This window comes from Hypanus sabinus, chromosome 31 (genome assembly GCF_030144855.1).
Source record: "Hypanus sabinus isolate sHypSab1 chromosome 31, sHypSab1.hap1, whole genome shotgun sequence".
Classification (NCBI taxonomy): Eukaryota; Metazoa; Chordata; class Chondrichthyes; order Myliobatiformes; family Dasyatidae; genus Hypanus; species Hypanus sabinus.
In genome coordinates this window covers 33,092,660-33,104,858 of record NC_082736.1, presented here as the reverse complement: position 1 = coordinate 33,104,858, position 12,199 = coordinate 33,092,660, and the positions used below count along the sequence as shown (strand labels likewise).

Sequence of the window (12,199 nt, the reverse complement as noted above, 5' to 3'; positions counted from 1 at the left end):
AAAGAGCCCTGCCAGCTTCACTGCAATAACTTAACCAGATGTATGCACATGTGAGAGAGAGAGGGAGGGGGAGAGAGAGAGAGAGGGGGGAGAGAGAGAGAGAGGGGGGAGAGGGGGGAGAGAGGGGGGAGAGAGGGGGGAGAGAGGGGGGAGAGAGGGGGGAGAGAGGGGGGAGAGAGGGGGGAGAGAGGGGGGAGAGAGGGGGAGAGAGGGGGAGAGAGGGGGAGAGAGGGGGAGAGAGGGGGAGAGAGGGGGAGAGAGGGAGAGAGAGGGAGAGAGAGAGAGAGAGAGATATGGGGGGTGGAAGACAGAACATAGAAAACCTACAGCACAATATAGGCCCTTCAGCCCACAAAGTTGTGCCAAACATGTGCCTACCTTAGAAATTACCTACGGTTACCCACAGCCCTCTATTTTTCTAAGCTCCATGCACCTATCCAAAAGTCTCTTCAAAGACCCTATCGTATCTGCCTCCACCACTGTCACCGGCAGCCCATTCCACACACTCACCACTCTCTGAATAAAAAACTTACCCCTGACGTCTCCTCTGTACCTACTTTCAAGCACCTTAAAACTGTGCCCTCTCGTGTTAGCCATTTCAGCCCTGGGGAAAAGCCTCTGACTATCCACACGATCAATGCCTCTCATCATCTCGTACACCTCTATCAGGTCACCTCTCATCCTCCGTCGCTCCAAGGAGAAAAGGCCGAGTTCACTCAACCTATTCTCATAAGGCATGCTCCCCAATCCAGGCAACATCCTTGTAAATCTCCTCTGCACCCTTTCTATGGTTTCCACATCCTTCCTGTAGTGAGGTGACCAGAACTGAGCACAGTACTCCAAGTGGGTTCTGACCAGGGTCCTATATAGCTGCAACATTACCTCTCGGCTCCTAAACTCAATCCCACGGTTGAAGATCGCTAGTTGGGAGGGGGGGATGAACTGCGGGGGAGTGAAAAATAGTAGCTAGCAAGAAAGACACACAAATAGAAAGAGAAGGGGGGGAGAGAAGGGGGGAGAGAGGAGGAGAGAGAGGGGGAGAGAGAGAGGGGGAGAGAGAGAGGGGGAGAGAGAGAGGGGGAGAGAGAGAGGGGGAGAGAGAGAGGGGGAGAGAGAGAGGGGGAGAGAGAGAGGGGGAGAGAGAGAGGGGGAGAGAGAGAGGGGGAGAGAGAGAGGGGGAGAGAGAGAGGGGGAGAGAGAGAGGGGGAGAGAGAGAGGGGGAGAGAGAGAGGGGGAGAGAGAGAGGGGGAGAGAGAGGGGGAGAGAGAGGGGGAGAGAGAGGGGGAGAGAGAGGGGGAGAGAGAGGGGGAGAGAGAGGGGGGAGAGAGAGGGGGGAGAGAGAGGGGGGAGAGAGAGGGGGGAGAGAGAGGGGGAGAGAGAGGGGGGAGAGAGAGGGGGGAGAGAGAGGGGGAGAGAGAGGGGGAGAGAGAGGGGGGAGAGAGGGGGGAGAGAGAGGGGGGAGAGAGAGGGGGGAGAGAGAGGGGGGAGAGAGAGGGGGGAGAGAGAGGGGGGAGAGAGAGGGGGGAGAGAGAGGGGGGAGAGAGAGGGGGGAGAGAGAGGGGGGAGAGAGAGGGGGGAGAGAGAGGGGGGAGAGAGAGGGGGAGAGAGAGGGGGAGAGAGAGGGGGAGAGAGAGGGGGAGAGAGAGGGGGAGAGAGAGGGGGAGAGAGAGGGGGAGAGAGAGGGGGAGAGAGAGGGGGAGAGAGAGGGGGAGAGAGAGGGGGAGAGAGAGGGGGAGAGAGAGGGGGGAGAGAGAGGGGGAGAGAGAGGGGGAGAGAGAGGGGGAGAGAGAGGGGGAGAGAGAGGGGGAGAGAGAGGGGGAGAGAGAGGGGGAGAGAGAGGGGGAGAGAGAGGGGGAGAGAGAGGGGGAGAGAGAGGGGGAGAGAGGGGAGAGAGGGGGAGAGAGGGGGAGAGAGAGGGGGAGAGAGAGGGGGAGAGAGAGGGGGGAGAGAGAGGGGGGAGAGAGAGGGGGGAGAGAGAGGGGGGAGAGAGAGGGGGGAGAGAGAGGGGGGAGAGAGGGGAGGAGAGAGAGAGAGGAAGAGTGGGAGAGGTAGAGGGGGTTCAATGCGAGAGAGAGAGATTGAGGGGATGGGAAGGGGAGGGATGAGGGGTTGAAGGGACAGGAGAGGGAGGGGGTGATTCTACAATAAATCGAGATTCTTTCTAAACCATAGCAAAATCTACCAAATTCCTGCGTAAACAGCCCAGAATTAATTTTGTTTTGGAGTCCATACCCCCAGGCTGGTCTTGCCTGGTGATGGCGCGGCATTTGAGCGAGGGGAGGGTTCGTCACTTTTCCTTCCTTTAGGAGGTTAAGGAGCTTTGGTTTGTCACCAAACACTAACAAACGTACGGCTGGAAGTATCCCGACTGACTGCATCATGGTCCCGAATCAGCAATTCGAATGCAGGGAACGGAGAGCGGAGCGGACTCAGCTCGATATCACAGGCACTCTCCTCCCCGCCGTGGGCCATAGCTACAGGAGTGACTGCCTCAGGAAGGCGACGTCCATCGTTAAAGATCCCCACTGTCCGGGACATGGCATCTTCACACAGCTCCCGTCAGGCAGGAGGTACAGAAGCCTGAAGTCCCACACCACCAGGTTCAGGAACAGCTACCATTCTTGAACAAACCAGCATAACCCTGTCTCGGTACGGCAACACTGTCACCACTTTGCATTAAAGCAGACTTTGCTTCTTTTTGTTATAATTGTCGCCTTCTTAAAAATTATTATTTTCTTCTTTATGTGGCTATATTTCGTGAGGAGTTTGAAGAGATTTGGTACGACACCAAAAATGTACAGATTTACCGTGGAGAGCGTTCTGACTGGCTGCATCACCGTCTGGTATGGGAGGGTGGGGAGGCTGCTGCACAGGATCAAAATAAGCTTCAGAAAGTTGTAAAATTGGCCAACTCAATCATGGGCACTGTCCTCTGTCGTAACCAGGACATTTTCAAGGAGCGATGTCTCAAACTGGCGGCGTCCATCATTACGGACCCCCGTCACCCAGGACATGCCCTCTTCTCATCGCTACCGTCAGGGAGGAGGTACAGGAGTCTGAAGACACACACTCAGCGATTCAGGAACAGCTTCTTCCCCTCTGCCATCAGGGAGGAGGTACAGGAGCCTGAAGACACACACTCAGCGATTCAGGAACAGCTTCTTCCCCTCTGCCATCAGGGAGGAGGTACAGGAGCCTAAAGGCACACACTCAGCGATTCAGGAACAGCTTCTTCCCCTCTGCCATCCGACTTCTGAATGGATATTGAATCCGTGAACGCTACCTCACTACTTTTTAATTTCTATTTTTCCACTACTTTAGCTATTTAATAAATATTATAAAAACTGTCATTCACTAGACTTTTCTTTATTATTCTGTATTTCGTTGCATGGTTCCCAAACACTCGACAACAAATCCCACAGCTTATGCTGGCGATATTAATCTCGAACAAGAGAGAATCTGCAGATGTTGGAAATCCAAGCAACACACACACACACTTACACAACACTGGAGGAACTCTGCCAGAGACGGAGGGCCTTCATGGCGGCCTTAAACGACAGCGGTGTAATGGCCAGTAGAAAGGGAAGTATCTTTGGAACCTCTGTGGAGAAACTTGCCCCCTTTAAATCTACCCCATCTCATCTCAAGCCTAGTTTTAGATGACAGTAATTTATCGGAACGTACAGCGAAAGGTGCCGTTTGCATCAACGGCCAACTAAGAACGCGCTGGGGGCTGCCCGCGACTGCCGCCGCACATTCTGGCTCCGAGAAAGCACGTCCGCAATGCTTGGCAGAACGACGCACAGCCAGCGTACAACACGCAACAGATGTTTCGTACACGCTGGAAGGATGGCGGAGTAGCATGATTAAGAGTTTTCACGGAGTCATGAGCAACGGTACACACTGCGAAACCGACTGCCCAAGACGAAAGCGTACGTGCTTGAGATCTTGCACCAAAACAGTGTGCCCCCAGCACGGCCGATTGGCCGCGGTCCCACTGGTCACATTCTTGCTCTCGACCTGATACAGTTCAGCAAAAAAGAAGCCCATTTCCCCACCCTCCCACACATACACAAGGTCAGGCCTGCAGGCCTTCCACCTCCAGTCCGTCGCCCGGGTCCTCCCGACACCCCCCTACCCTGGGGAAAAGCCGGGCGGCATCTTTCTGAATCTTTTATGCACCTTCTCTAGTTTAGTCACATAATTCCTGTAGTTGAACTCTGCCATGGATGGTGCCCAGTTCGGTTGCAAGAGGAGGAGGGTTGGGCAGAGGACGAGCAACCCCACCCCATTAAAAACGCCAACAGTAGCTCCAAAGACTCTCCCTTGGGAGAGGAAGGGTGGCTTTACCCCAGGACAGAGGACACGGGCAAGCCGCTGTCAGCGGCCTACACCCCGGTATTTTCGGAGTTTGGGGAGATTTGGTTCGTCACTAAAAACACTTGCAAATTTCTACAGGTGATGGGCCGGTGAGGAGAGGTAAAAGGGTCAAAGTTGGGAATAGAAGGAAAAATTCCTGGAAGTTGGAGGAGTTGACGTTCGTGCCATCCGGTTGGAGGGTACCCAGACGGAGTGTGCGGTGTTGCTCCTCCCGCCTGAGAGGGGCTTCTTTTTAGCAAAAGAGGCCGTGGACCGACACGCCAGAACGACCTGTCAGACTACGTCAGTGATCCCCTGTCATGGTGAGGTACTCCGTTCCCCGCCCGATGAAGGGAAGCACCCTACACACGGGCTTCAGCACCTTTTACAGCCAGGCGTTCCACAAGGCCTGAATGAGTTCCTGCTTAAATAACTACTTCCCACGTACCTGTTGATCTCCTCTGCGGTCATGTGAATGAGAACGTCAGTCGACGTCACCCCGAAGACCACGCCGTTGATATTCAACGTGCAGGGCTCAGAGACAAAGTGGACCCTCTGTCAAAAGAAGAAAACGTATTAGACAACGCATTAGTTGGCCGATTGCACTGGACAACCAAGGATTTTGTTTCCTGGATACTTTTGGGTACACCTTATGGATTTTGGGTCGCCAATCATGAAACTTCCCCATCATGCACTGTTTCTTTTTGAAATTGCTCACGTTTGGTATTTCAATTCATAGTTCAAGTCAGAATAACTGATGCCAAGATTAAGTAAGGAAGACATTTTTTTGTTGGTCCCCAAGTCAAACAGGTCATTAATAACAGGCAATTCGAAGAACTTCTCGTGGGACCGGAGAAAATCACATGGAAGGCATTCAAGGATATCGCTGAAAGTTTTCTTGGCAACTATGGAGCACCAAACTTGGTGCAGCTGGTTGACAATGTGCTTCAAGCATACAAAACAACGAAGTGCAACATGTCACCTAAAGATTCATTTCCTGCATTCCCATTTAGACTCCTTCCCTGCAAATCTGGGCGCTGTCAGCGACGAGCACGGTGAAAGGTTTCACCAGGACATTACAGTCATGGAGAGATGGTTTCAGGGCAACTGGAATCCATCACTGCTGGCTGATTATTGTTGGGACACTTGAGCGAGAAGCCTCAGACACTGAGTACAAATGAAAATCATCAACAAAACGTTTTAGCTTATTGCAAAGCTTCAGCACTGTTGTGCAGCTGAACACATTATATTCAAGAAAAGTTAATTTCTTGTTTCTCCAAAATTCCTACCCGGTCCAAGTAGTCTGAAATTACATCTGCGCTCAGCTCCAAGCGGTCTATCAGGAAGTATCATTTCTGAAAAAGTTTGTCGTTGAACCTTCATTCCTGTCCTTATGCAGGTAGCCTCCCACCTGATAATAACATCGGTTCAATTCAACATCAAACCCACCGCAAAGGGCAGGATTTCCCGGTGGTCACCCATTTAAATTCCACGTCCCATTCTGGCTCGTCGGTCCGAGGCCTCCTCTACAGGCGAGATGAGGCCACCCTCGGGCTGGAGGAGCCACACCTCATATTCCATCTGGGTAGCCTCCACTCTGACGGCACGATCAATCTCTCCAACTTCTGGTAATTTCTCCACTCCTCCCCTTCTCTCTTTTGACATCCCCCATTCCAGCTCCCCTCTCACCACTGCTCTCCTCACCTGTCCATCACCACCCTCTCGGGGTCCTTCTCCTCCATCTCTTACCTCCGTGGTCCAGCCACAAAATAAAAAACAATTCTCGATGTATGCGAGTGATGATGAACCCGATTCTGATCTGGGTCTCTGTTGTGCTTCCTGCTCCCTCTCCCCTTTTCCCAACTGTGATTCCTCTCTCCCTGCCCTCTTCCCACTCTCGGTCCACAGCAGAGACCTGTACCAGAATCAGGTTTATCATCACTCTCAGATGTCGAGAGATTTGTTTCTTTTTGCGACAGCAGTACAGTGAGATACGTAAAATTACTACAGTACTTTGCAAAAGTCTTAGGCACCCTAGATAGATAAATAGATTGGATAGATAAACAGACATTATACACGTAATATAGACACACACACTGTTTAAGTACTTGTGCACGTAACTGCGAATTCCACTGTGAATTTAGCAGGGGAAAGGGATGGAAGGGACTGCTGCCACAGGCATGAAGGGCAGAATGGCCTCCACCTGCGTGGCAAGAAAAGCCGGGGAAATTGAGCCGCCAGTGCGAACGCTCGAAACGGATCGTGAAAAAGAAACCAGTCCCGCCCCCCGCGAGGTCAGCCGGAGGACCACAGCTGGCGAGGGAATAGCAAAATGGCTTTAATGCCGACGAGCGCTCGGGGGTCACCGGGTAATGAATCTTCAAAATGGAATACGCTCTGACTAAAAGCTTGCTTTCTCCATTAGGATGTCTCATTTGATTGAGGTCAATGCCAATCCGCTCCATCGCCTGCCGTCATCACATGGGCTCAGTCACCGGGGAATTCACCGAGCACAGATCGGAGTTGACGGGGGCGGGGAGGTGTGGAAGCTGATGCTGTTTCAGGACACATTTTAAAAAACATTATTAAAGATTAGTTAGTTTTATTTGTCTCACGTGCGTCAAAACCCACACAATGAAACGCGTCACCTGTGTCATCGATCGACACAGTCCGAGGATCTGTTGGGATGGGGGGGGGGGGGGCCCCCGTTCTGGTGCCAGCATATCGCCAACCCTGACCTGTACTTGTCTGGAATGTGGGAGGAAACCAGAGCTCCTGGAGGAAAACCACGCGGTCACAGGAACGAGGGTAACATCTCGCTGGCAGCGGCGGGAATGCAACCCGGGTGGCTGGCTCTGGGAAGCATTGCCCCAACACCGGGTCAGATGGACTCAAAGGGCAGTGGGTCAGGACCGGAGGCCCGGGAGTGGGCCGGTTCAGCTCACTGCTCCGCGATGTGCGGGCCGCGGGATTCGCGTCCACCAGCTTTGCGACGTTTTGCTCCACCGTGTGACGAACTGAGGCCGAGGCTGCGGGCCTGATCCCGGCTACGAGTCTACGGACTCGCGCTCGTTCTGAACGCTGCTGCTCGCTTTTATCGTCTGCGCGATTTGTGTGTGTTTTTCTCTCTCTCTGTGCGTCGGGTGTCTGAAGTCTTTTTCTCAAAAAGGATTCTTTCAGGTTTCTTGCTCTGCGGCTGCCTGAAAGGAGACAAATCTCAAGGTTGTGGAGTTTTAACCAGACTTTGACGATAAATGCACTTTGAACTTCAACAGTTTCGCTACTGCGCTGCATAAAACAGAACGCAGGGGCTGGTAGGGAAAACAGATGGGATTTCCTTTGTTGAAGATTATGGTATGTGGGTGTGGGGAATGGGTACTGCACAGGGTCAAAATAAGCTGCAGAGAGTTGTAAACTCAGTCAGTTCCAACATTTATTTTAGCTGCTTTAGCAAAAGTGTTAGCTGCTAGATATCTTATACGGCCTCAGATGATACGGCCTTCATTGAGGCCTGAGCTCAACACCATCACAACTCTGAACCGATTCCACAGCCAACAGATCTGCAGATTCACCATCAGGGACTCTCTACAACTCGTGTTCTTAGTAATATTTTTTTTTCCCATCAGCACACTTTGTCTTCTTTTGCACGGATGGTTCAGGTACAATTTTTTGCAAATTCTGTTCCGTTTACGCTGCCATCAATGCCTGCAGCAAAATGAATCTCAGGGCGGCGTACAGTAACAAGTACGCGCTTTGCTGATGAATTTTACTTTGAAAAATGCGGCCGCTATCAGATTGCCGTTGATGGCTTTGTGCTGCAGGAGAGGAACATTAAAGCTCCCCGAGGGAGTTCAGTTAAGTGGCTTCTTGCTGGATCCCCTTGAGGGGGGCAATAAATTACACGCTGTTTTCAAGCTTCGGGTCAGAGCCTCCAAGCTGCTCTCTTGCAGTGAACCAGGTCGATGCCTTAAAGGCACAGGCCCGACAGACACAGGTTGGATAACAGCTGGGATGATGTAAACCACACCTGCTGCCTCGACGCCGTGACCCCCCCCCCCCCCATGGCACCAGGGATGCAGATTTAATCCCGCCCTCGGGCATTTCGTACAGTTTCAAGCAGGCTGGCCCAGGAACACCCACCAGACCCTCTCACCTACACTCCTCACTGCCAACATAACCCGAGACCCCTCCCAGCCCGGGCACCCTCCATCTTTTGCCCCACCACCCGTAAGATACAAAAGCCTGGTGGCACATACCGCCAGGTTCAAGGCCAGCGTCTGTCCTGCCGTTGTATGAACATTGGACGGCCCCCTTGTCCGTTTAAAGTGGACTCCTGACTTGCACCCTACTGTCTGCGATGCACTCTCTCTCTGTAACTGAGACCCCTCATTCTGAATTCCGTTATCGTTTTCCCTCGTACTACCTCAATGCACTGTCTTAATGATACATTGTGCGACGCTGTAAGACCATAAGGTATAGTAGCAGGATTAGGCCATTTGGCCTATCAAGTCTGCCCTGCCATTTCATCATGGCTGATCCATTTTCCTCTCAGCCCCAGTCTCCTGCCTTCTCCCCGTATCCCTTCATGCCCTGACCAATCAAGAATCTATCAACCTCTGCCTTAAATATACAGGGAGACTCGGCCTCCACAGCCGCCTGTGTCAAAGAATTTCACAGATTCACCATCCTCTGGCTGAAGAAAGTCCTCCTCACCTCTGTTTTGAAAGGGCGCCCCTCTGTTCTGAGGCTGTGTCCGCTGGTTTTAGACTCTCCCACTATAGAAAACATCTGCTCCACATCCACTCTGTCAAGGCCTTTAACCATCGATAGGTTTCAGTGAGGTCAGCCGTCATTCTTCTGAATTCTAGAGAACAGGCCCAGAGCCATCAAACGCTCCTCATGTGACAAGCCATTCAATCCTGGAATCATTTTTGTGAACTCCCTTTGAACCCTCTCCAGTGTCAGCACGTCCTTTTGAAGATAAGCGGCCCAAAACTGCTCGCAATATTTCTATTGAGGCCTCACCAGTGCTTTGAAAAGCCTCAGCATTACACCCTTGTTTTTATATTCTAGTCCTCTCGAAATGAAATGAATTGCATTTGCATTTGCCTTCCTCACCACAGATTCAACTTGCAACCAGCATTAACCTTTAGGGAAACCTGCAAAAGCCTCCCTTTACGTCCCAGTTTTTTTGAATTTTGTCACCATTTAGAAAATAGTTTACCCCTTCATTTCCTCTACCAAAGTACATGACCGTACAATTCCCAACACTGTATTCCATTTGCCACTTCTTTGCCCATTCTCCAAATCTGCCCAAGTCCTTCTGTAGCCTCTCTACTTCCTCAAAACTACCTGCCCCTCCACCTATCTTCATATTGTCTGCACTCTTTTTAAAAGTCATCTATTCCATCATTCAAATCATTGACACATAGCATAAAAAGAATTGGTCGCAACACAGACCCCTGTGGAACACCACTACTCACCACCAGCCAGCCAGAGAAGGCTCACACTATTCCCCCTCTTTGCCTCCTGCCGATTGGCCACTGCTTTACCCACGCTAGAATCTTTCCTGTAATACCATGGGCTCGTAGCTTGTTAAGCAGTCTCCTGTGTGTCACCTTGTCAAAGGCCTTCTGAAAATCCAAGTACACAACATCCACCGATTCTCCTTTGTCCATCCTGCTTGTTATTTCTTCAATCATTCCAGCAGATCTGTCAGGCAAGATTTTCCCTGGGGAAACCATGCTGACTGCTGCCTATTTTATCACGTACCTCCAAGTCCCCTGAGACCTCATCCTTAATAATCGACTCCAACATCTTCCCAACCGCCGAGGTCAGGCCTGTAGTTTCCTTTCTTCTGTCTCTCTTCACTCCTTGAAGATCGACATTTCCAATTTTCCAGTCTTCTGGAACCATTCTAGAATCAGGTGATTACTAATCACTAATGCCTCCACAACCTCTTCAGCCACCTCTTTCAGAACCTGGCCCAGAACGCTCTCCCTAGTAATGGTAACTTCACACTCTTCACACCTGGAACTTCCACCGCACTGCTGGTGTCTTCCACAGAGATCCAAAACCTTCTATAATGAGATGCCCTGTAGTCATTGTATAGAAACGGCAATACTGGTCGAGAAAGCACAGCGGCGTCTCCACTTCCTGAGGAGATTGAGATGAGCGAGGCGCCATCACCACCCCCACCGCATCCTAACTGAATTTTACAGCAGCGATGTTGAAAGAGCCCCGACAAAGTGCATCACCGAGTGATACAGAGGTCGCAAAGCATCTGACAGCCATTCTTTAGAAGGGATTGTGAGAACTGCTGAGACGACCATCAGGGTCTCTCTTCCTCCCGGAGATATTTATCAGGAGTGCTGCGTACGCATTGTCAGTGATCCCTCCCATCCGTCCCACAATCTCGGTGACTCAGGCAGGAGGTACCGTAGCACTAGGACGAGAACGATTAGGATGGGAAACAGCTTCTGCCCCCAGGCCGTGACCCCACTGAACCCCCTGCCAGCACCCAGCTCTCATCACAAATGGAGCACCAGTAGCTTCTCCCCCCAGGCCGTGACCCTACTGAACCCCCTGCCAGCACCCAGCTCTCATCACAAATGGAGCACCAGTCACATTATACTGTTCACTTTTTAACTTGAGTCATAAATGCACCTTATTATTTGTTAATTTATTTGTGGTAATATTACTCTGAGTTGTGTGTGCCAGTTATCCGTACTGTGTTGTGCACCTTGGTCAGGAGGAACGTTACTGAATTGAATTGCATTGATTTTATTTCGTACACCCTTACATGAGGAGTAAAAATCTTTACGTTACGTCTCCATCTAAATTTTGTTTGGCGGTATACGTGTGTACGGTTGAGTGAGATTATCCGCAGTGGGTTGTGCACTTGGTCCAGAGGAACACTGTTTTGTTTGGCGGTATGCATGTGCGGGTGAATGAACAATTAACTGAACTTGAACTTGAGATCAGACCGAGAATCACCAACCATCAAATGGTTCGTTAAGGAACGTGGATGCCCCCATCGGAATCAGGTGTAAAAAGGGCACCCTGTGAAGGGGCATACAATATACTGGAGAAACTCAGGAGGTTGGGCAACACTCGTGGAAGGTAACAGATGGTCAACATTTCAGGTCACGGGAAGATCTCTACCGGACTCAGTTCTCCACAGAGGCTGACTGACCTACTGAGATTTTCCAGTTTCTTGTGCGTCGGCTCCAGATTTCTGCAGTTCAGTCGTCCTGTTTCCCTCTTGTGCTCGGTTTTGCACTGGGACAACCTAACCCGGGCCCAACATATTGATGCAGCCGCAGTGGCTAGATTTCATTAGGAGTCTGAGAAGACTTGGCGCATCACCTAAAACACTCGTAAATTTCTACAGATGTACCGCGGAGAGCATTTTGACTGGTTGCATCGCCATCTGGTTTGGAGGGAGGGGTCATTTCTCCCCAGGATTGAAATAAGCCGCAGAATTGTAAAATCAGTCAGCTCCGTCTTGGGTACCAGCCTCCGTAGTAACCAGGACATCTTCAAGGAGCGATGCCTCGAAAAGGCAGTGTCCATCATTAAGGACTCCCACCACATGCCCCCTTCTCATTGCTACCATCAGGGAGGAGGTTCAGGAGCCTCCTCAATGGTACACTCAATGATTCAGGAACAGCTTCTTCCCCTCTGCCATCAGGGAGGAGGTACAGGAGCCTGAAGACACACACTCAACGATTCAGGAACAGCTTCTTCCCCTCTGCCATCAGGGAGGAGGTACAAGAGCCTGAAGACACACACTCAACGATTCAGGAACAGCTTCTTCCCCTCTGCCATCAGGGAGGAG

General features: G+C 51.3%; 1 protein-coding gene across 1 annotated transcript in view; it reads right to left on the bottom strand.

Moving 5' to 3' along the window:
• The window catches only part of pola2 (polymerase (DNA directed), alpha 2), a 77,576-nt gene that overhangs the window by 24,181 nt on the left and 41,196 nt on the right, over positions 1-12,199 (bottom strand). The window contains exon 15 of the mRNA XM_059955361.1: positions 4,808-4,914. Within this exon, the coding sequence (XP_059811344.1) occupies positions 4,808-4,914 (107 nt within the window). The remainder of the gene's footprint in view (positions 1-4,807; positions 4,915-12,199) is intronic.